The 24,008-nt window shown below is 35.8% G+C and overlaps 4 protein-coding genes across 8 annotated transcripts; all 4 read left to right on the top strand.

Moving 5' to 3' along the window:
* Window positions 1–3,174: 3,174 nt before the first annotated feature.
* Window positions 3,175–10,470, top strand: LOC130717215 (protein TIFY 4B). 4 transcript variants are annotated; one of them, XM_057567360.1, is made up of 9 exons: window positions 3,175–3,435; window positions 3,645–3,793; window positions 3,864–4,003; window positions 5,680–5,767; window positions 5,857–6,016; window positions 6,609–6,668; window positions 8,742–8,799; window positions 8,892–9,100; window positions 10,074–10,470. In XM_057567360.1, the coding sequence occupies exons 1-9, from the start codon at window positions 3,300–3,302 to the stop codon at window positions 10,088–10,090; spliced, it is 1,017 nt and encodes a 338-aa protein (XP_057423343.1). In that variant the 5' UTR covers window positions 3,175–3,299; the 3' UTR covers window positions 10,091–10,470. The 4 variants fall into 4 exon arrangements, with proteins under 4 accessions (XP_057423343.1, XP_057423342.1, XP_057423341.1 ...); XM_057567359.1 differs by having other exon boundaries at window positions 8,736–8,799; XM_057567358.1 differs by having other exon boundaries at window positions 5,839–6,016.
* A 1,029-nt stretch (window positions 10,471–11,499) lies between these two features.
* LOC130717951 (acireductone dioxygenase 1) lies at window positions 11,500–13,343 on the top strand. The gene is made up of 4 exons (XM_057568364.1): window positions 11,500–11,651; window positions 11,736–11,918; window positions 12,531–12,770; window positions 12,944–13,343. The coding sequence occupies exons 1-4, from the start codon at window positions 11,640–11,642 to the stop codon at window positions 13,070–13,072; spliced, it is 564 nt and encodes a 187-aa protein (XP_057424347.1). The 5' UTR covers window positions 11,500–11,639; the 3' UTR covers window positions 13,073–13,343.
* A 1,418-nt stretch (window positions 13,344–14,761) lies between these two features.
* LOC130717946 (uncharacterized) lies at window positions 14,762–17,717 on the top strand. 2 transcript variants are annotated; one of them, XM_057568361.1, is made up of 6 exons: window positions 14,762–14,892; window positions 14,986–15,062; window positions 15,149–15,251; window positions 15,882–16,535; window positions 16,641–16,838; window positions 17,471–17,717. In XM_057568361.1, the coding sequence occupies exons 1-6, from the start codon at window positions 14,806–14,808 to the stop codon at window positions 17,513–17,515; spliced, it is 1,164 nt and encodes a 387-aa protein (XP_057424344.1). In that variant the 5' UTR covers window positions 14,762–14,805; the 3' UTR covers window positions 17,516–17,717. The 2 variants fall into 2 exon arrangements, with proteins under 2 accessions (XP_057424344.1, XP_057424343.1); XM_057568360.1 differs by having other exon boundaries at window positions 16,638–16,838.
* Window positions 17,718–19,309: 1,592 nt separating this feature from the next.
* LOC130717950 (acireductone dioxygenase 2-like) lies at window positions 19,310–22,219 on the top strand. The gene is made up of 7 exons (XM_057568363.1): window positions 19,310–19,467; window positions 20,466–20,577; window positions 20,675–20,769; window positions 20,973–21,087; window positions 21,266–21,390; window positions 21,784–21,854; window positions 21,937–22,219. The coding sequence occupies exons 1-7, from the start codon at window positions 19,450–19,452 to the stop codon at window positions 22,001–22,003; spliced, it is 603 nt and encodes a 200-aa protein (XP_057424346.1). The 5' UTR covers window positions 19,310–19,449; the 3' UTR covers window positions 22,004–22,219.
* Window positions 22,220–24,008: the final 1,789 nt, after the last annotated feature.

Below are 24,008 nucleotides of genomic sequence, written 5' to 3'. Positions count from 1 at the left end.
TCTCAATGAAAAATAAATGAGAAATAATAAATGAGATATAATAAGAGATAGAGAAAAAAAAACACAATGTGAGTTGTATGTACTATTTGATGTCTATGTATCATAATTAAAGTAGAAAAGCACTAACATCACCCATAGTATGATGTGTGAATAACTTTTAGGTTACTCTTTTAAGAAATTTTACACTCATTCACTCCAATTTTACAGATACTATATATTTTCTTTGTCTCAAAATCAAATAACAATTTTTATTTTAAACAAGACAAATATATATATATCATATAGATATTCTTACAATGTTTTTTTTTTTTTAAACATGGCACGTGAGGATGTGCTATTTAGTTCTTCTAATTAGCTTTCAAACTAATGCCAAAAATAATAATTAATGTCTTGGGATCAAGAGTGTGGTGATTGAGAGTGATTCCACCGATGCTATTAATTTGTTGTTTAGCTTGTGTAGGGAGAGTCGCCTCTATGTTATAACATCATTTTTTAGACTTTGAATTTGAAGAATAGGCGATAAAGGTTAAGTTTTGACCACATATTACGAGAAGTTAATCGGGATGCATTTGTTGACTAAATAAGCTCATACTTCTCCTTTAATTTGGGATTACATGTTCTGCATGAGCCTCTAAATAGTACTAGAAGTTCATTGTTTATCGTACGTTATTTGATACTGTAGTTAGTTATACTAACACAAGTTAACATTATAAAAATAAAAAAGTTGGTTTTATATTTAATTTAAGACTATAATATAAAAAGTAGGGTAGGTTAAGCTTCTGATTTTGAGTTACACAAATAAGAATTTAAATTTTAAATTAAAGAATATTTGAATTATATAGTATTTTTATTTTGGGCTAACAATGGCATTGATGCCTGAGACCTGAGTGGAATATAGCCCAAAACAAATTCTAAAGAGTTTGGAAAGAAAATGATTGGGTTCCTGATCATATAAACTTAGGCCCTATATGAATGGTCCTGATGGGCCCTTGGAGTAATTGGGTTACTTATTTTAGGATCGGTGATGATGTACACCTACCCAGAAAGTGAATCATGCCTTTCTACTTGATGCACTCCTCTGTCTTTAGTGAAGTTTACGGTATTATTTCCAGAGAATATAAGATGTGTTTGTCCCTGACCCCAAAAATAAATGTTCATGACAATCATAAGAGACTTTCACCTTCCAAAAAATAAAGAGACGTTGTGATTTCATTCACACTATAATTTTTTTTTTATCTTAATGATACTCACTTCTTTTGCTTCCAGAAATTAGACTCCATTTTTATTGAAAAACATGTTTTTCTGTTATATTTTTGCCTAACGAAGTTGCAAAGCGGACTCCTCAATGGTTTTCTAATACATTTTCTAACGAATATTGTCCAAACATAGCTATATAGTTCTTGAGCTAAATCCATAAGCACTGAAAAGGAAAATATAATTATTTATTATTTCTTGGTAGACAATGAGAACCAATAACACTAACAGTAAAGCACTTTCCATGGCGTAAGAAATAATGCAGTTTGGGGCCAAAAATAGAAGAATCACCCTTGTGGAGTGAGACATGGAGTCATTAGATAGATGAAGCTTTCAGGGTTTGTACCCAAACCAGAAGGCATACACCAGGTGGCAGGTCACAGGTCACATTATTCATCCACGGGAACTTTCACTAGATCTTGTCCACAAAAAAACTTTGGTTAAATTAATTGTTAAGAAGTTAATGACTTGTTTGGTTTGATCAGATATAGAGTTATTACTTATTAGGAGTAATTCAAAGACTCACTTTCAGAAATTTATTGCATGCATTACTCTTACACAGGAGAATCTATAGGGATTTGTTTTGTTTACCTGAAGATTAATAAAGTCTCATCATAAAGTTTATAGGAAGGGAGATTAGGACATGACATTGGACACAACCCAGTCAACATTATGAAGTTTCTGAAAACCTTTATAACTTTATTTCCTCCCTCCAAGGATATCCAATCCAATTAATGCTTTATAAATTCATTGTCCATCAACAGATGTTGAATTATGGGCCGAAAAACAAAACAAATGAACGGGTAACCAAACGGGCCAAAACACTTATTTCCTCTTCTATTTTTCTTCTCTTTCTTTTATTTGTTTCACATTTTGAATGTAGGTGAAAATGGTGTGCCAACCTAACATTAATGGCAACTAAGACAAGAATGGGGGTAGCTAGAGTCACCATCATGAGGTTCTTTTCTTTTGCAATTTTAATTTCTAAAAATTAAAGGAATATTTTTAATTCAAATATATTTACGCTTTTAATAACTTAATATGTTTTGAAATAATTAAAGATAGAACTACTCATAGTAATTTCTCCCCATAATCAACTTTGACTACAAATGCATATGATCAAGAAATTTGTAAAGAAAAAAAGATAGATGAAAGTTCCTTATATCATTTTCATTAAGTTTGTAATTTAAATCATGACAAGTGGATTTTATTTTTGAAAATAAATGACATTTATTATAAGAATTTATTGTTGAATTTTCAAAAAGTATACATATGTTATTATATAATTAGAAAACTTGATAAAATGAAAAATGAAAACTCTATTTTAGTTTCTCTGTTTGTGGAGTGAAGAAAAATAATTGTAATTGTAAAAATTTATTGAAACTCATTCCACCAACACCCAATAGAAAAACAAGCATATAATAATGAAGAAAAACAAGAGATATTGGGATTATGTGTGAATATATCATAATCCAAAATAACTAGTGCATATAGTAGTACTTATATTAAATAGGAGTACAAGTTAATTAAATGAAAACTAAATGCAGTTAATTACTTAGTAAATCAAGTGCAGGGGCCCCAAGTACAGCTTAATGGGCCTTTCAAAGAAATAAAAATAAAAAGTAGATGTGAATGAATGGCATGGAAGAAGCTATCACAAGTGGACAAAGTATGATATCATGATCATCTCATTCCAGGACCCATTCATTCAGGAAAAAACCCCCTACACACACAAATAATTACAAAACTTATGCAAACTCCAATGTAATAATAAAAAATAAAAATAGAGTCTATTAAATTAAAAAAAGAAGAAAAAAAAAAGCTGAGAGATAATTAGTCCCTAATAATTAAGACAGATAATACGTGGCAGCTTAGGGTTCATCCCAACTCATAAAAAGCCCCCCCCCTCCCTACCCTTCCCTCATTTCATTTCCCCTTCCCCCCAAAGACACTGCCTGCCAACACTACTCACTCTCACTCTCTCTCTCTCTCTCTCTCTAGAACTACATGGTCCCACCAACCCACCGGTGGGGGAATCGGCGGCGATGAACGGCGGCACCACCACCACCACCACCACCGCCACCTTCCGATCCATCCTCGACAAACCCCTCAAACACCTCACCGAGGATGACATTTCTCAGCTCACTCGCGAAGACTGTCGCAGATTCCTCAAAGAAAAAGGTCCTCTCTCTTTCTTTCTTCTTCCCTCCATTATTTCCGGTACCGAAAAACCTCCATTGTTTTATTTAATTTTATTAATATTTATGTAATCGGGATGCGGATTATTTTAATTATTTCAACAATCATAGTACTTATAATCATTAATTATTACGATTAATTACGATTAATTAAGAAATAAAGTGATTTTCACAAGACACGTGTTCGTACAGGGATGCGCAGACCTTCCTGGAACAAATCGCAAGCGATCCAGCAGGTCATTTCCCTCAAAGCGCTTCTAGAACCCACCGACGAAGATTCTCCCGCCGCCGTGCACCGCCACTACCACCACCACCAGCAACCTCCCCATGCCTCCTCTCGAGTCAGTCGCTCACTCTATCATTTTTCGTTTGGTTTTTGATTGGATTGGTAATTGATGAGAAAAATTGCAGGGGAGGAATCTGAATGAAGCTCCGGCGACGGCACCGGTTGCGGAGGAGGCTGGTTTTCAGGCTGCCGCCGAAGAGCCGCAGAAATCTCCGTCTGCGGAGAAACTTCCAGAGACGAATGATGCCAATGTTGTTAGCCCCAGGTCTGATCTGTTTTTTGTCTTTTTCCTTTTTCAATGCTTTTTGTGTGTGAGAGTGAATGGTGGAGATTCGAGGGACTGATAGATAGGATGATTTGGATGGTTGAAACAATGAAGTTTTTTTACTTTTTTTTAACTGCATTTTGTTACTGTTGTTTTATCACTTTACTGAGTGAGATGGAAGATCATACAGATGGTAGGCTTTTGGTATGGATGAATGTGTGTGGGGAAAGTGAAGGGAAAGCTGTTTTTGAGAGGATATAAAAGTGGGTACTTTTCCGGTTATGAATCCTCAGTTAAATCCCACAGAAACCCCCCACAAAAGCTACTCCTAGAAGCTTCTCTAAGGATCAATTTCCCCCCAACACGGCGACCTACTAGGTTAGGTTTCAAAACACACTTTTACAAACAGATTGGATATGCATGGAGTTTATGGTCATTTAGGCATTTGATGTTAGATACATTCCTGAACTATATACTTTGGATTGGAGGATGCATCTTTCGAAGAGGAATAGATGATTGTAGAAGGATAATTCATTTCCATCCAACCAACCACTTGATGTATAGGAACTAGGAAGTGGATATTTGCTATTACCAAATCTAGATATCCCAATAACGACAACCAAACCTTTTCCCACTAGGTTGGGTCGACAATCTGGACCAATCGACACTGTAATACCCTGTTATGTATGAGTGAGATCTAGATATCCCTTCAAGTTTAATGTTATTCTATATTTGCTGGGTTGCATGTGCATCTTTTATTTACTACTATTGTATACTTAATTTTCTTGTCATTTTCTGTTTTCTTTTCATGGCTGAACTCTTACAATGTCAAACTAGATTTTAGCGTCATCAAAAGTACCAACAATCTTAAGCTGCTTTTGTTTAAATTTTCTATCTAGATATCATTATTGAGGTGGAGGCAAGATTCATGGAGATTAAGTATATGGCAAACATCAAATGAAACTAGGAAGACTTTTTTAAGTATGGAAATGATTCTTAACATCGCAAATTTCTAGATTCAAGGGGCAAGAACAAATAGGAGGAAATTTCTATCATGAATTTGTGTTCATCTCTATTTTAAGACTTGTTTCCTTATTCCTAGCATCTAAACTGTCGAACCCCTTTAATTGAAGGGTAGATAGTCAATAACCCATGATTCCAGCCATGGTTGTGGTAGGAAATCAAATGTTCTGCTGGTGCCAAATCTCTAAGATTTCTGTTAGAAGTCCCACATTGGCTAGAGATAGAGCATAGATAGCCTTTATAAGGGTAGTGCAAACCTCAACTCTTGAGCTAGCTTTTGTGGTTGAGTATAGGCCTCCCAATTTCTAATAATTTCTTTCAGTTGCAATATGTAGTAGTTATGTCCAGCTGAAAAGGAAGCTGCACAAGTACTGTATTTTGGTGTTCTAGATATACTTAAGTGTCTTCATTTATTAAATTAACAACTGCACTTATGCCATTCTTTATAAATAAGAGTCCAGCTTAGTTGTAAAGTGTACAAAAGTTCCACTATACAGCTACATTTCACATTAGGAGAATGATTCTGAAACTTAAGATGTCAAATAATTTCAATTTGATAAAATTTGCATTAAATACACATGACAGAAGCTGATCCAGTGTTCCTTTTATGTATTGTCCATCTAACACTGCTTATATATGTGATGTGGTTATAGAGGTTGTGCATCTAGTGGATCATTTGGGCAAATGACAATTTTCTACTGTGGTAAGGTGAATGTCTATGATGGAGTCTCACCTGATAAGGTAGGTAATGATGTGTCCTCTGGCTTAAATACCTGGTGATATTTCCAATAAAATTTCACCTTCCAATGCAGCGACATTTGGATTTGCAGGCACGATCGATTATGCAGCTTGCAGCAAGCCCAGTCCAATGTCCTCAGGATGACCCTTCAAATAAAAATGCAGCAGTTTGGGCTTCTACTTGCCCTTCACTGATGGATAAGGATGCGCTCTTCCCCGTTGATACAGCAATCCTTCAGGTTGCTCAAACAGGTAGCAATTGGGTAGAAAGATTGCTTAATTTTGCATTGAAGCATTAGTTATGTAATGTGCAAAGGAATCACTCACTTCTTTCAATGCCCATTACATCATGTTTGGAATTTCTTGAAGGAATGCATTATTTCATTTGATATGCATGTGCAGATAATCATTATAGCATTTTTACTGGCTTACGTACCATATTCAATTAATTACTTGGAGCAGAATATAATAACATCAAGTTACCTTGCTTTGTTTTAATGGAGAAAGGATCATAAAAATGAGTTCAAGCTAATAGTTGTTTTTTATTGTACTATTTTTTATGCACGTTCTATGGGATTTTCATGCTATCAATTGCTCATTTCTGTGCAAGTGCAAAAATCATTGGATATGTAGACATCTTTATAGTCAAATTCTCTCTTAACACCAATTTTTGAATTCAAGCTACCTAGTACTTGTATCCAGAAAATCGACAAATAGCTAAACATCTTTGATTTGTTCAAGATCATGATAATTTGCTCTAGCTTGGAACTAAAGATGTTAAGATCCTTATACTTTTTGCGGTATTGGCAACTTCATAATTGGGGTTCCAAATTTGATATTACAGATAAGATGGTGGAATATCCTCTGCAATACAGGGAGAAAGTGAGCATACCTCGCGATGCTGGTAAGGATAATTAAGTTTGTGGATTTTCGCTGTCTGCTAGAACTTTCTACGTTATCTTTTTTGGCAGATTTATGGATAATTTTTAGTAGAAAATGACAGCTGTTATTGACCTCTGCTGAATTTGGACCTTTGCTGCTTCTGTTTTTTAAATTATTCTGATATGCCCTCCCAATTTTCTATCTTTTGATTCGGCAAGTTTTTGGAGGTTCTTATACAAGATATGTTTGAGTACTAGTACTCATAACCATGTCAGTTCATGAGAGATTGTCAGCCATTTAATTACTCAGGCAAAATGAGTACTGATTCCATTTAATGCCCAGCTAGAAAAACTTGTTCTTTGTAATTCTTAAAGCAATGAAATATTGCTGCTATAGTGTTAGGAACCTGGTCTTTTGTTAGAAAGAACAGTTAAAGTCTCCGCTGATTATAGCACTGAGATCTTTGAGGGTTGTTCACTTCCTTGCCCTAAGGCCCTAATTCTCACAAATACATTGATAGTTTCTCTTTCTTATCTTCTATTATTAACCTGATAGTTTGGGCAGTGGCTTGGAAGGCCTATGATCTCAACCTTAGCTATTGCCTTAAATGTGACGATTCCTGTGTTAAGTGAGCTCTTTCCCACTTCCTGCCAACTGGCAACCCATCCAACAGCTAAGTACACTGGGTTCGGGCCCATTAGTGCATAATCGTGACCAGCTTTTTGTGACTCTAGGCTCAACCGAACTGCCTTCTCATCCGCTGCACCTCTACCTCGGAGTTGCGGAACGCCCACCTTCTCCATCCCCTTCTCTGTTACTGGCGTAGCTTCTGCCACCAAACATGCATTCCAGTCATGCGGTTCTATTGGGGATCGCATGACCTAATTGCTTGGTGTCCCGTCTCTATCTAGTGGTTTTGATGGTGGGGTGGGTTGACTGGCTTGCCCGAGACCCATCCATTCAAGGTTGGTGGTAGTTCATTCCTTCTTACATCCATTTTAAGTGCTGACCCTCTACTGACGCCGCGCCCGATTCTTGCTCTTCAAAGCTTCATCTTCTCCATTTTCTTGATCCCCAGACTGTAGGCCCCTTTGTTGGATTAAAATTGGTAAATTTTGGATCATAATCAGACTGAAATTGCTTGAGCATTGCCCTATGAAAATCTGCCCATGTGGCCTTAGGATTACGGCTCTCCCACTTTTGATACCAATGGTGAGCCCGTCCCTCCAATGCTTCCACTGCCAATCTGTGAAGTGCTGCTTGATGTGAACCAGCCATCCCTACGCATCCCCTCCTTCAGAGACCGGAAGTCCCTTGGCATTTGTCCTTGAGTTCCCTTTTCCAAGCTGCAATCTCTAGCTTCATTTCTTTAAGGATGTCATGAGTTTCATTCTTCATTTTACGGACAGTGAACAGCTCCTGGGTCCTTTCATATTCAATGGCCACAACTCCAAGATGCAAGCTCGGATACCAGTCGACAGGAACTTTATATTTTATTAGAAAGAATAATTCTCTCTGGACTAAAACACTCTGCATCCATGCCCCAAGGCTCAAATTCTCTTACCAATTCATTGATAGTTCTAACCTCTTATCTTCTATTATTTATAACATACTAACTTTACTTAATTTCCTATTTAATAGTCCTACCTCCATTATAGAATGATTATTTTCTAATTACTATAGTTAATATCTATTTCTGATAACTGAAATTATTCTATTTCTGATAATTATATTCCAATATTTTTAACTATTGAATCATTGGTATTTCTCCTTTTATATACTTTCCTAATAAGGATCTAATTGGCAAAAAGCTAACATATAGTTATACGTGTGAAAAAGGAAGACTTATGGTATATTAAATTAGTGAAATATTAAAGAAGTATGCACTACTTTAATTAAATAAGTATGCACTACTTTAATGATACATGCTCATGTACTCACATGGTAGCATAATACTCAACTTAGATTGTGAGTATCTCTAAGAGCTAGGGAGAATAATTTCTGTTTAAACATAATACATTGTAACAAACTTTCATACATCAAATTCTAAGAACCTAAGTATTGGTAATATTTTTTTGTTTCATAAAAGATGTAGAGGGTCAAGCAAGCAGAAAAGTGTCAGTGCAGCGGTATCTTGAAAAGCGAAAAGACAGGTATCTGCAGTACCAAATGTCATTTGTTTATTGACATCAATTCCATCAGTGAGAACCTGTGAACTAGTCTCTTTTGCTGCCTAATGTGTTAGGGGAAGATTGAAGGGCAAGAAATCGACCAGCGTAACTTCATCTAACTTCGACATGTATGTGAACCTTCCAGTGAAGGGCCATGCCTCAAATGGGAATTCAAGCCGTAGTAGCACTAGCTCTCCTCCACAGCCTAGATTGCCTGTAGTTTCCGGTGGCTCAGCTGACAATCAGCTAAAAGTTTCCCTTCCCATTGATCTCAATGACAAAGGTCGGTCACAAACTCATAATCTTTTTTTTCAACTGTTGTATAACAACATAACTCTATAGTTCCGTAACAAGGATATGAAAATAAATCTTTCAAGTATATCAATTAGAGAATTGTGATAGATGCATAGATTAGATTGTCCTGGTTGCTGTATTGATATTTGGAGATGTTAGAATTGTAGAACATCTATGAAGCAGGGATTGGGATCTTTGTCTGCCATGCTCAAAAGCAGGGGCAGATTTACTCATTGGCTTTCGGAGGGAATTACCCCACAAGAATTTTACTTTTTATTGTATGTATCATGTGAATTAGTTGCCTCAGAATTTTTTTATGTGTGTATCATACATATCCTATGTATATATATGTGCGTATATACGCCCTCACAAAAGTTTCTGGAAAGACTAATAGTTACTGCTTATAAGATTATAAGCAGCTGTCAACCTTTTTGAGTTGTTACAATGGTTTATATTCATGGTGGTGATGATCTTTAGCATAAGTACTTCATTTTGGCTGTCATACACGTACTGGGTTTGTATCTGGTACTCGTTTGATACTTGTAAATTAGCATCGGATATTTACTGAAGTAACTATTCAAGCAAACAAAAAAACAGGTATGTTTTGGTACCTTTTGGGTGGGTACTTCGCGGGCACACACTAACTAAAACTAAGTTACTAAACTCACAATTCTCTCATGCATCGTGCATAAATCTCAATTTCTCCGATATGCTTTGTTAGTTTTGACAACAATGTATATTTTAGTTATATTAATTGTGAAGATGTTTTTCTAACTTGTCGAGATACACACACATACTAGCCTTAGTTTTTTTTTTTCAATTCTTGTGCTCAGCCCACCCATATATGTACTCGGTACAGGTACCGTACCGGTGTACCATAGTGAAATACTAATTATAAACCAAGATTTGATGAACTATCACTTTTTCTGTCATAAATTTATGTTATCTGAGTGTCTTTGCAGATGTTCAAGGATCCTAAAACTCAAGACCAGATAGATTATGCAGAGTTGGGACCTGTAGATGATTGAAGGGAGGTGATTACTGCATAACTTAAGCGAAGAGACCATAGCTTCTTGGAGCCTATTGCAAGGATTGGGCTGCTCGTTAATTTTAGTAGCTTTAACTGCTTGGTAAATTTATTTTGTTTAGGATAGTTGAGTCTCCCGCTTACCTGATCAATTTTGTAATTCAGCCATCTAATTTTCATCCGTCGGGAATTTCTTGTTTCTGTAGTTGAAGGTTTTTTGAGTTAAAATTTAGAGCCAGGAGCAGCTATTTTCCCAGGAATTTATGGATAATTGGATATGTAAATTTGTTGTGCTGCCTCTTGTTAAATGTTAATAGCTTTTTGCAAGCCAATGTTTTCTCTGCTCTTACTTTTGTTTACTCTAATTTGTTTTTTTTTGTTTTGCCAATTTTGATTATGTTCACGCTTGACAGATTTTTTGGTGAAAAGTTATTTTTAAAGAAGTTTTTTAAAAGTAAGTCTCTTATGTTTTATAAAAAACAGTTCACAAGCAAAAGCTATCTAAAGAAGTTTTCAAAAGAAGAAAATGCAGCTTTCTGGTTTGATTTTAGCACAAACAAGTAAGGCTATCTAAAGAGGTTATTTTTTTAAATGCAGCTTTCTACTTTTTTTGTCTTGGGTTTTTATATGAGCCTTAGGGATTTTTTGGGCTTGTGTTCTGGCCCACATAGAATAGGAAAATTGGACTTGTTGTCTTGGTCCAATTGGATTAGTAATATTCATGGTGTGACATTTTGGGCTAAGTTGAGCCTAGCCCTTGCATTAGGCACTTTTTCCAAATTCTGTCTTGTACTCTTGTGACTTTTCTCTCTTTGAGAATTATCAAGCTTAATAAAGATTGTGACTTCTCTTTCTTAGACTTATCAACTTGGTTTTCAGTGTAAAACCGTTTTACTTAATTATGAAATTGTAAACACAACAACATTTGAATTTAACCATACATTAAGATTGTGAATCCAAATTGGACATTCATGTAAAACTTGTTAACATGATACATTTTTCTGACAGTAACAATGAAAAAACTTGTTTACATGATTAATGTATAATTCTTGAACTTTGTTTGTGAAGAAAAATATCAGTAAAATTACGCCTAGAGTCTTAATTTAAAATCGTTTAATAGGTTCATAATTTATTTTTGAGGTTGTCATGCTATTGTCGTATATATTTTGTCACATATGACAAGAGAGGAGATAATTTGGCATTTTAAACTTCTCTCTGCCACGAAATTAAAGAAGCGGCTCAAGTAATTTCTAGAAGCAAAGTGTAAGATAAAACGACAATGATGATATTTTCCATAGCAGAAAACACCAACCACAGGAAGGGAAGAGATGGTAATAAACTAATAATACAAAATATACTCCACAATAATATTATTTAATTTCTTAATTAATTAATTAATTAATTATTTTTTGGTCTCGTACTTCATATATATAAATTATCATCACCACTTTCGCATATAGAATAAGCGACAAGGTTCATTGAAACTTGAAGTTGGTCACTCATGGCGATTGAGGTGAGTTCTTCTTCTCTATGTACCAATGAATTAATATCAATCTAAGGCTTCATTTTCATTATTATTGATTAAAAAATGTGACAGGCATGGTTCATGGACGATAGCAATGAAGATCCAAGGCTTCCACACCATTGCAAACCCCAGCAATTTGCTTCCTTGGACCAATTAGCAGAATTGGGAGTCTTATACTGGAAGCTGAATCCAACTGACTATGAAAACGATCAAGAGTTGAAGAAGATTAGGGAAGACAGGGGATACAATTACATGGTAATCTTGTGTTTAATTTTTATTACATTCAACTAATTAAACTAAAGAACCATGCTTGTGATCTAAATTGTTTATAGATAGCCTTCAAAGTTTTACTGTTTCATTCTATCATAAGGTTTGGAGGGAATCATGGAATACACTCATTAGACTTGATTTTATAGAGGAGCATGATATGCAATTTTGTATGAACAGTGTATGATTCCTAGGATAGGCTGCACAGAACTAAGCAGCTACACTGAAACTCTGAGACTGACACCATTTCTCAGTACTCATAGCATGTTTGGATTTCTATTAGTCCAAAACAGAGTTTGGCCAAAAGTTTGTCTTAGCTTGAATCCAAATCATAGTTTTGGGATTTCAGATTGGATTCCAAACACATCTTAGTAGCATAGTTGTTAGACCAAAATATTACTTGCCTGTTTAGAGATTTAGCAATTTGAGGTTAATTTATGAGCTTCTGAACTTTTGTTCTTCTTAGATTTTTCCCTTACCAACTGGCCATCCTTCAAATTTGCTATTGTGTGCTGACCATTTGTTTCGAATGTTCTGATTGTTGATAGCATTTATTTGCGTTTTTCAATATATCTCTGTTTATTTGAATATATGTTGTAGGATCTGCTTGATTTATGCCCAGAGAAAGTGGAAAATTATGAAGAGAAGTTGAAGAACTTCTACACTGAGCACATCCATCAGGATGAAGAGATTCGTTATTGCTTGGAAGGAAGTGGCTACTTCGATGTGCGAGACAAAGCTGATCGATGGATTCGCATTTGGATCAAGGCCGGTGATCTCATCATTTTACCTGCTGGAATCTACCATCGGTTCACTCTTGACACAAGTAATTATGTGAAGGTTTGGAACTATCTTATTCTAACCACAATCATTAAGACTCTAGATTATGGCTTCATTCTTAGGATGAGAAGGAAGAAATTTCAGTTTGAAGTGTGTTTCAATAGATAAAGATTCAAAGCTTTTATGGTTTGATTAATCATTAGTTGTTTTATTTCTGTGCATGATGTGTGCAGTTGATGAGGTTGTTTATCGGCGAGCCTGTATGGACAGCATATAATCGACCACAGGAAGATAACCCTGCTAGAAAGGAATACATGAAGGGCTTGATTGAGAAAAATAGATTTCCTCTTGCAGCTCATTAGGGTCCTTTAATATACAAGTGTATCTTGTTTTAGATATTATAACATAAGCATATTACCAAGTAAAAGGTCTGTCTATGAACCTAAAACAGACCAAGCATGAGATGAGACTCAAATAAGTTTAAGAACACTTAGTGTCTGTTTACTCAGTACAAATTTTTGTCTATGTGAAGCTGTTGTTATGTTCTGTGTAATCACTTGTTTAAATCAAGTTTGTCCATTCAGAAAAATAATGGCATATATACAAAGAGAAGGCAAACTTGTTTTGATAGAACCGCCAACTATAGCTGGAAAGCCCTTTACATGTTCTTACAGCTTTCCTTTGTGTAAAGGTTGTAAAGGTAGTTTGGGTAATGTTAGTTCCCAGAAGTTTTAAACTCAATTTTTTTGGTCCATATTCAAATCTTGGATGAATGCAAACGTTAGATGCATGTTGTCCTAGATGGCATTCCTTGGGAATTTTTATTATGAGTTCCAACAAGGACCTTTTGGAATGAAAGAAATCAGTGTGAAAAGAAAAAATAATGTAATATGAAGAAAAGTGAGTGAAAATGGAATCTATGAAAAAATGAGGTTGAGTGAATGAAAATCCTAATTATGTGGATAGTTCATTTAGCAAGATGGTATGCGTGTTGGGTGCTGCAGTGTCTTCAATGTTAGAAAATGTTATTCGGATATCTGGTTTTCATCGATATTCAATTAATACACGCTTTAGCAGCGATTTATCGCCTATAAAAAGTGTGTCGATTGAATGTCTGATGAAAAATTGCAGCTAAAATATGCATTGATTGAATGTTAGATGAAAACTGGATATTCGTGTATAGAATTTGCCATAATAGAGTGACCCACCAAATGGCTAATTCTTAGGAGTTTAAGTGTTTAACCTCTATAGGCTTGATCATCCTCATTGACCAAAAACATTTTAGGATTGTCATGACTATTGTAAGTGTGTTGCTAAGGGACCTTGAGTCATTCCTTGTAAAAAATTCTGCAAAAATAAAAGAAACTCAACACAATAAATTTTAGCCATTAAAATACCCATGCTGTATAATAACATTGATTTCTAGTGGAGAAAAATTATGTAAAAAATAAAACAATTTACACAAAAATATAGTATGAAACAAAGTACCAATATTAGCGACGAAAAACTACTCTGTCACAAAGTCCCTTGGTTTAATGCGAATTTAGTGGGGGAATTCCGTCAGGGATATTTAAACAACCACTTTCAAGATAAAATTTGCGATGGAATAAATCTCTCTCTATATTCCGTCGCTAAGGATTGACAGATCTATTCTCGTCATACATAATCTAACAGTCTGACAAGGACTTTTTGTGTCGGATTATTCCGTCGCAAATCATTGACTGGCTATTTTCCGCTCTAGTGACGGATTTTCTTCTATCGCAAATTTGTGACGATTATGTTCCGTCGAAACTTAGTGATGGATTGTGTTCCGTCGAAACTTAGTGATGGATTGTTTTCCGTCGCAAAATAGTGACGGAATTCCATCCGTCGCAAATTTAGTGACGGAATTCCATCCGTCGCAATTTTGGTGACGGATTGTCTTCCGTCGCAGTTTAGTGACGGATTGTCTTCCGTCGCAGTATTGTGACGGAGTTGTTCCGTCGCAAACTCTTTCTCGCTGCACAGCACACATTATCCAAAAGCATACATATAATGTCTCGTTGAATGGTCGTAGTAGCCGCGGTTTCTGCCATTAACGTACTTCCTTCCGCTCATGGCCGTCATCTCCACCACTTCACCTTCTCCATGCCTTCTCCAGCGACATCGTTTCTCCACCACTTCTTCTTCAACCCACCTACATGTACTCCTCTTCTCTCTCCCTACTCATCACTTCCCTAATTTGCTTTTTTTAGCTCGATCTTTATGCTTAAAGTGCAACTTTTCTCTAATATAGGCTTCACTGCTGCATAATGGGAATTTCAGGATGCCATTTCAGGGGTTCAGACCCTTTTCTTTCAATTGGAGGAGGAGGTAATATTCACTCATATAGTATGTGGCCATTTTCTGAAGCTGTGTCAATTGTAACTATTTGGTAGCTTGTTTGAATCTCAAAACAGGAAGGAGAACTTTCATCTGTTCAGTCAATCAAGACGCCATGGAAAAGTCACTGCTGCAATTGATGACCTGATAAGTGTGCTGGGAGAAGTAGAGCCTCAGCAAGTAAGAACACTGGCCATTTGTTCCAAACCTTTCCATTTCATTTTGACTAAACAGCTTAATGAATGCTTATGCTAATAAACGCTTATGACAATAACCCTTTATCGAATTGACAATTATTCATGAGTTAATATGAGAAACTTATTGATATAAGTTGAAACTAAGTTACCGATGCTAAAAGATAAGCTCGAATAAGCTCTTCCAAATGGGGCATTTGAGTGATTTGTTTTTGAAAAAGTGTACATGTTAGTATTCTATATGTGCACATGACATTACAATACATGTCCTTTAATGGCACATCTTTGCCGCCCAACTTGATCCTTGAAAGATGAAAATTTGATGGTATAATTTTGTTGATTTAAAGTGTCATATTTGATATAATTAGATGACTAATGTGATATAGCCTTTATCTTTGAAGGGCCAAATAGGTGGTGTTCGCACTTTGTCTTTATCAAACTCATTTGTAGATTGCGATGCTGTTACTTTTTTCCTGCCCTGTAAAATGGATATAACTCATGCCATGATTATGCAAATTTGTGCTTCCTTATCTTGTTTAGAATTTTATAGAATACTAGGTGGTTTGGATACCTATTTGGCTATTCCATATATGATAGATGTAGAACTTTTCTCAAGGTATATGACGAAAGTGTTGAAGGGTGGTCGCAATTTGCCAAAAGAGTCTCTGGTGAATGGGATGGATTTGGTGCGGACTTCAGTAATCAAGGGAAGACAATTGAACTGCCAGAGTCGGTGGTGCCGGAAGCATATCGAGAGTGGGAGGTTAAAGTTTATGATTGGCAGACTCAGTGCCCCACTCTTGCTGAACCAGAGGATCATGTTCTTAAATACAAATCCGTTCAGTTACTTCCCACTGTTGGATGTGAGGCTGATGCTGCTACAATATACAGTGTGGATGAGAGGAAAGTGGGTGGGGAAAACAATGGAGTTACTTCCTTTGCTTACCAATCCAGTGGCTCTTACATTGCTGTCTGGCAAAAGAAGGATAACTTCCTAGAGTTGGAGTACTGCTTGATCAATCCTCAAGAGTTTGAATCTCGGGTTAGGATTATTCAGCATATCCATATAGTTGATAATACAAAGATGGTGCTACAGAGTGTTAGAGTATTTCGTGAACAGTGGTATGGACCATTCAGAAATGGCGAACAACTTGGAGGTTGTGCTATCCGTGACTCTGCCTTTGCTTCTACTTCACCCATAGCTGCTTCAGAAGTTGCTGGTATCTGGCAGGGATCAAAGGCTGTCGCCACTTTTGGCACTACAAAAACTGTGAGTGAACAAGGATCTCTTTCCCTTCCGTTTCTCGTGTTTGTATTTTTTTCCTTCTTGTTTCATTGACTTCATTTACATGTCCTTTCCATTCAACTCCAGAAGATCTTTCGAGAGCTTGTAGGTGAAAATGTGCAGAACTCTGTCAGAGATGGAGACAAGGACATATTACTTCCTAAGCAACTCTGGTGTTCACTTAAACAAAACGAGGATGGTGAAACGCAAAGTGAAGTGGGATGGCTTTTGGATCATGGGAAGGCAATCACAGCAAGCTGTCTATTCTCAAGCCCTGCAAAACTGAAGGCAAGATACAAATTATAATTTATATACATCATTTTTACTAATCATACACATAGGTAGACATGGAGAATCCACAAGAATCCAAATCATCATTCCATTAAGGAAAGGGAGATAGAAAATAAAATATTCAAATCAGTTTACCTGGGATCCTTCCAAATTTGAGTTGAGAAGCAACAAGATTGATCCAATAATACCTAGTGTCATGTCCTGGATGAATCTATGCAGTAAGGAAATAGGAATGAAGAAAAGAAGTTGCATAGATAATGGTGAATTAATATTAGATTATGGTGACTCTTTCTCATCTCTGGCTTTATACCTTATATTTTCTACACCAAAAAATACTTATATTTAAACCTGGCTTCTTATGAGGTTTGCTGGGTCTCAATACTTAAAAGAACGGAACTTGGCACTGTATGAAACTGAAAACAAAATGGAATATCTGAAGCATCAAAAAAACAGAAGATATCAGTAAATAGTTTTGACTCAGATGTTTAGTTTTTGAGATGGTTGAAACTTTAAATGAATGTCTAATGTCTATATAGGGTGTGTTTGATATCTGGTTTTAATCTTTTATCTTGTTGACCATATAAACTGGTTGTTTCTTCTAACATAACTATGCTCTTCATCTTTGGCAGGAAACATCAATAGCATTAGAAACTAGAGCCCTGGAATATGTATAGCTGGCAATCGGTTGCGATCCAAATTTCATTATCATTCCAATAAGGCACTTCTATCCGAGGTGAAATTCGTGTATAAGTATAGACACTCTTTTATTGCGTCACTGTATATAGTATATGATGAAAAAGTGTACAAGCAAATGTGTAATTTACAGAATGATTGAAATGCATATCTATATAGTTTGTTTGTGTTGCCTGGTTTCAACTTACCATCTAAACTCCATGGTTCTTCCAAATTGCAGCAGCAAAAATAACATGCAATCCCTCTAATTGAGAAAGAATACAATCACGTAAATTAACATTCATAAAATTAGGCCAAGCCAGAGCTTCAAGCCTGCACCAAATCTCCTTAGAATGGGGACACTCTCTCAAACAATGAAGAATATCTTCCTGTTGACAAGAACACATAGAACAAGCAGGAGAGGAGACTAATATCCAAGTCATTGATATCCACAAAATTAACATGACATGCTATTGGACCCAACCTGTCAAATCCTAAAACCAGAAAGATGTACTCATTGCCAAAGTAGAAGAAAAATCATTTTGGAGCTGATTTCGAGCTCTAAGAATACCTCACTACCAGTATTAACCATCACCATTATTACACAACACACTGATCCAAAGCTTGTGCTGCTCATGAAAGATACTGCAGAAAAGCTTGCCAAGGAATGAAATGTTTGACAAAGTTGTATTCTAATACCCATACCACCCTACATCCTTAGAGCATCTCCAATGGGGTTGTTTAAATCTAGTTGGCAACTTAAGCAACGTTGCTTATTTTGAAGCACCACTGGAGCAACATGACGTGGCAGTTGGGTTGCTTAAATTTAAGCAACGGTTGCTTATTTAAGCAACGGTTGCTTATTTTCTCTCTCCTTACTTTTTGACTAAAAAATCATATTTTCTCTTTCATTCATGTACTTGTATAGTGTCATTACCTTGAAATAATATAAATATAAGAGGTATAATGGGACCCAACTAAAAGTAAACTAAGCAACTGTGGTTGGAGCGAATTCTGCTTGGGTTGCTTAAATCCTATGTGTCAGTCTGGACCCACCGAAATAGTTTTTAAACAACCCAACTAGCAACTATGCATTGGAGATGCTGGGGCAATAAAATAAGGATCCGTTCAAAAAGTATGCTAACCTTTTAGAACCCGGTTTAGAAGCCCAAATAAAGTCTCTACCTTCGGTTATAATAACAAGTGAATCATAACTCAGGGCTTGTTTAATTTGTGTTTTAGTTTTTTTTTTATCTAAAATTAATTTTGCAGAAACAATTTTTAAAATCTATTTTTCAAAAGAAAAAGGAAAATATTGTTTGAATGATGACAATGTCAGCTACATGTGTTGTGTGGAATGAAGAGGACGAATATGTTCTACATTGTTTGAGAGATTGCTCGTGAACAATATATACCTAGATGCTTATAAATTTCAACGTGAGTAGCTACTCGCAATGGTGGCTCGAGGTTGCCCAAGTCTATTCAGTGGTGTGCTTCCCTGCGTTGATATTGCTCACATTTTCTTTCTCATTGTTAACTAATACTCACTATATCTATTTCTATAATTTTATCCCTAAAATTAATTTTACTATATTCCATGTAAACAACATTTATTTTATTAAATTTATTTTACACATCATTCCCAAACACAAATCCATTCTATCAATCTTTAAAAAAAATCATTCTATCAAACACAATATTACTTCTTCTACAATCTTTGACAAATTTTTTTATCTTAAAAACAGAATCTAAAAAATATTTTTAAATTAAAAAAAGTGATAGGGAAAATGAAGGTCCAAGAAATATTTTTGACTTTTTGTGGTCAAAGGTGATGATGAGGTTGAGAGGTTTATATAAATCGCGTGGACAATAAGCACAAGTCACAGATATCCGATCAAAAGAACCACCAACTGCACCACCGAACCAACCTATCATCATGGTTTCTTCCGACAAGGTATTCCTCGTACTTTCTCGATTCTCATCATCGGAGCAATTTTTGTTTTGTTCCAAAAAAACATGATTCCTTGTTCTGTTAATTGCATAGATTTTGTTGTGAATTAACAATTTGAATGATCGTAGCCTAAGCTATTTGAATTCAACTGTGACCAATTTGTATGCATGTGGATGTGGATGTGGATGTGGATGAAGTTATTGATCTTTTCATGATTTGTTTCTAATGAATTTGTTTAAGGATGAATCAGTAAGTTGGAAATTTGACTTCTGAGTTCTGACCCCTTGCTTGAGAATCTAATTGACCAAACAAGGGTTTTGAATTGATCCGGTCGCAGGTTTTTGATTCGTGGTAATGGTATAGCAACCGCTATTGCGGCCGCATCAACCTATCAACCTGCATTTCTGCAACATAACCGCGACCGCTTCCCCAATTTAAAACCCTAGGGAAAACAATTCAATTTTTTGGTTTTATAGGAATTTACCTGAGTCTGCATTGTTGTGTGATCAAAACCTGTCTCGTTACTCTTCAGGACTCAGGAGAGACAGAACATGTTGCATCTATCAAATTTTGAATTCGGAGTCTATTGAAGAACTTGAAAGTTGTTGCATCTCATGTGTGAAATAGTGAATTCTTGATCATCTCGCATTGATAAATAGGTTGTGATGTTTTTTGCGAGAACTGGATGCTAACTGTCATTGTTCCTACTCGTAGATAACTTGTTTCTTTTTGCTAAATGTCCTATTGCAAGTGGGTATAAATTGAATGTTCCTGTTATGTTATTATTGCTGTTGTATGATGATATCTCTAGAGCCAATCATCTATCTGAAACAGATTATTTGTTTCCCAATTACTACTACATTCTTAATCATGGTAATGTGCTCAAATTGTTCTGTACTATTCCTATTGTTACTTTTTGGTTGTTGGGAGGTTGTATGAGCTCTCATTCAAAATTGAGCAGAAATAAGAGGAATCATTCTTTCAAATGTCATTTTTCACAGGATCCCCGAGAGGAAGTCATTCAAGCCTGGTACATGGATGACAGTAATGAAGATCAAAGACTTCCCCATCACAGAGAACCCAAGGAGTTTGTCTCATTGGCTAAACTTGATGGTAATTTTCTCGTTGCATGTGTCAGTTATGTTTCTGATATGTACAAATTGTGACATTTATTCTCGCATCTGATCTTGGGCTTATCTTCACATTGCAGAAATCGGAGTCCTTAGTTGGAAATTAGATGCTGATAACCATGAAACAGATCCAGATCTGAAAAAGATCTGTGAAGAACGTGGTTACACCTACAAGGTTTGTTATACTAATGTTTCATTATTAGCAATTTAGCATTTATACTTAACTTCCCCTCTACTCAGTAAATAAATTTGTGTACAGAAAAATTAACAATATGCAAAAGTATGACTGTGTTCAGTTTTGTGTAACAATCAGAATCTTGTCATTCTGTCTGCATTTATGTTTGTTTAACATTTTGACCTGAGGCTCTCTTTCTGCAGGATGTTTGTGAGATCTGCCCTGAAAAGATGCCAAACTATGAAGCGAAGATCAAAAGCTTCTTTGAAGAGCATCTTCACATTGATGAGGAGATCCGCTATGCTGTTGCTGGAAGTGGTATGAGCAATTTTTTCCCCTTACTTTTATTTTCTTGCTATCTTGTAATGTGTGTTTGTTTTGGCGTTTATAGTCTTTACATAAGTTCATTTGCGTCCTTCCAATGCAATCACACCAAAGCATCTATGAGGACAACCCCAAATCAACCACACGCTAAATACTTCCTGTCTTTCTTTAGGTTATTTTGATGTCAGGGATCGCAATGATGCTTGGATTCGTGTATGGGTGAAGAAAGGAGGAATGATCATTTTACCTGCTGGAATGTATCATCGCTTTACACTAGATGAGACCAATTATATTAAGGTATTGATGCCATCTTTACAAAAGCATTATATCAATGAACTTCTCATTTTCCTGTCAGTTTGTCCCTTTTTGGGGAACTTTGACTCTTTAGGCCTTGAACTTGGTCATACTTTACTGCATTTCCCTGTGCCCCTTTTGAAAGGCTTTCTTGTGAGTCATATTTTTGTATTTTTTGAGTGACCGAAGCATCTGATTGCAAATTTTTTTGTTAGTTGTATTCTTGTATATGTGTTATGATGAAGGTGTATCTTGAGATATGACATATTTTATGCTTGTGTTTGTCATCTTTCAGCAATTGGATGTGCATTTTGCCATTTTCAATGTTTCTTTTTATCTTAAATAGAAGATTAGTCTAACTCATAAGTGCGGTCTTACATGATTGTAAATATGCAGGCTTTGCGTTTCTTTGTTGGTGAACCAGTTTGGACTCCATACAACCGTCCACATGATCATCTCCCTGCAAGGTATAATTTAACAAGTTCAGTAGCCTATGGGACAATCAGATAGGCTTTTTGTTGTGGTTCATATTGTGTTTTCAATGTGCAGAGAGGAATATATCAAGGCTTTTCTGGAAAAGGATGTTGCCAACAATGCTGTTGATGCTGCTGCATGAGAGTGAGATCTGGTTCTGCCTGATCGATAGTAGTGTGGGTTGAAAAGGACTAAGGTTTAAAAACAATAATGGTCTGTTCAAATAAAATGACCGGCTTTATATGTTATGGTTTGTGTGTAATTAACCCCATAGCTGATGTTGTATTCTATTTTGTCCGGTACTGTTTAAGGATCTGACTTAGAGGTATTATTATTGGAACTGGGTACAGCATAAACATATACTTTGCAAATAGTATAGAGATTAATTTCTATGTACTGACAGTGTAAAAAGTTTTACACAATCATTCAATCACAACTTTCCATTTCATATTTAAAATTTATTAAATTCAAAATTAACTATGAGCTAGCAAAATAGAGGGTTGTGATTGATTGATTGTGTAAAACTTATTTACACTGTCAATGCATAGAAATTAATCTCAATAGCATATTGATGTAGCACCTAAAATATCGATCATACTTGTAGCCTAGTTGTGAGTTTAGACTATTAGAATGTCGGATTTATAGGGGGCGAAAATTTAAGACAAACTAAAATTAATAATAACTAATTGAAATAGACACTAAAACTTAAGGGGAGAATACAACATTTAAATACTATTATATGAAAATAAAATTCTCTTTGCGACTGCCCCATTTGTGGAGCACTTGGGTCCATCCCTGCACTCATGCAAGGTTGCAGTTCTTCCTTCTCGCTCAGCCGCCTTTGTGATTGCTCATTTTGCTGTTAGTGAGATGAGACCAAGGTTGTACTTTTATCCTCCATGATGGCCACTCGAGATTGTGTCCTTCATCCCCTGCTCAGACAACGTGCGAAGCCGATTTTTCTAGCGGTGCCGCTCAACGCCGATTTTTCTAGCCGCGCCGAAGTTGAACCATTTTTCCTCATTTGTCAATGGTGACAAAGGACAGGGGTGAAGGCAAGAACCTAGTCAACCTATGTTGGGGTTATTTTTAGCTAGGAGCAAGATTGATTATCTCCTCATACTTCTGCTTTCTTCTTTAGCTTAGTCTTGTCTTCATTTTATTCATCCCTGTTATTAGTATGCGGTTCTGGAATTTGTGAACAGAGTAGAACATAGCATCACTATGTGGTTGTATCTATACTCTTAGCATATTTTACTTTCTTTGGTTTGGATTAAAAGTGTTCACAATCACCAAGTTAGAAGATAATTCAACATTCACATAGAAAGGGAAATAAAACGAGAGAGGCGAGGGTTTGACAGTGCTGGGGTGGTGGGAGGGTTTGAAGGCTGTTGTTTCATGGCTGCCTAATAATGTTACGGTGGCTGGAGGGATATCTCAGGTGAGAGATAGAGTGAGACCTATCTTGCCTTATAGTATGTTCAATTATTGTGAAACGACAAGGCTAAATGTTATATAGTGTTAAAATGGTGATATTTGAACCCTTCTTGCGTGACCTGGTGACATACAGGTTTTTTTGCAGTTAAAAACCATCACAACACGTGTGCGTTTAAAGCTAGTGCAAAATGTAATTGTGGCTATTTAGAACTATCACAAGTTTCATGAATGTGTAACATCTATTTAAATTGTAAGATACTTGTTAAAGAAATACACAAAAGAGTTTTGAATTTAACAATAAAATTAAATATGGGATCACTTACTTTGCTGTGATCACTTTTTGGATGTTCTTGGTGTCGGGTACATTCGATTCGGTTCTACACCAAACACTTCACTATTTTGTTTTGATCTGATATAAAAATAGCCTGTGGCATACACGTGTCTGCCTCTCGTGGTGCCAAAAAGCTGGGCTACGTGTCCCTCGCCCCATCTTAACTTGTGCTAATTTTTGTATTAATAGAAAAATTGGTTTCGATCACCACTTGTGCTAATTTTTGTATTAATAAAAACATTGGTTTATGCATTTAAGAGTAAAAATTGCTTACAACAAATTGTTCACCACCACGGTGAAAATCAAACAAACGAAAGAAAAAAAATCCTATAAATAAAGTTGATCACTCCATTAAAAATCAAACAATTATTTAATTATT

This window comes from Lotus japonicus, chromosome 5, assembly GCF_012489685.1.
Source record: "Lotus japonicus ecotype B-129 chromosome 5, LjGifu_v1.2".
In the NCBI taxonomy this organism is placed as follows: Eukaryota; Viridiplantae; Streptophyta; class Magnoliopsida; order Fabales; family Fabaceae; genus Lotus; species Lotus japonicus.
The sequence above is the reverse complement of the archived record's forward strand: the minus strand, read 5'-3'. Positions and strand labels throughout refer to the sequence as shown.

Coding starts and splice junctions, on each gene's coding strand:
- LOC130717950 (XM_057568363.1), top strand. Junction 20,770..20,972: donor AACGTGGTTACACCTACAAG/GTTTGTTATACT, acceptor CTCTTTCTGCAG/GATGTTTGTGAGATCTGCCC. Junction 21,088..21,265: donor CTATGCTGTTGCTGGAAGTG/GTATGAGCAATT, acceptor GTCTTTCTTTAG/GTTATTTTGATGTCAGGGAT.
- LOC130717215 (XM_057567357.1), top strand. CDS start 3,300: ATGAACGGCGGCACCACCACCACCACCACCACCGCCACCTTCCGATCC. Junction 6,669..8,735: donor GAGCATACCTCGCGATGCTG/GTAAGGATAATT, acceptor GTTTCATAAAAG/ATGTAGAGGGTCAAGCAAGC. Junction 8,800..8,891: donor CTTGAAAAGCGAAAAGACAG/GTATCTGCAGTA, acceptor CTAATGTGTTAG/GGGAAGATTGAAGGGCAAGA.
- LOC130717946 (XM_057568360.1), top strand. CDS start 14,806: ATGGCCGTCATCTCCACCACTTCACCTTCTCCATGCCTTCTCCAGCGA. Junction 15,252..15,881: donor GAGAAGTAGAGCCTCAGCAA/GTAAGAACACTG, acceptor ACTTTTCTCAAG/GTATATGACGAAAGTGTTGA. Junction 16,839..17,470: donor CAAGCCCTGCAAAACTGAAG/GCAAGATACAAA, acceptor CATCTTTGGCAG/GAAACATCAATAGCATTAGA.
- LOC130717951 (XM_057568364.1), top strand. Junction 11,919..12,530: donor ACAGGGGATACAATTACATG/GTAATCTTGTGT, acceptor TATATGTTGTAG/GATCTGCTTGATTTATGCCC. Junction 12,771..12,943: donor ACACAAGTAATTATGTGAAG/GTTTGGAACTAT, acceptor TGATGTGTGCAG/TTGATGAGGTTGTTTATCGG.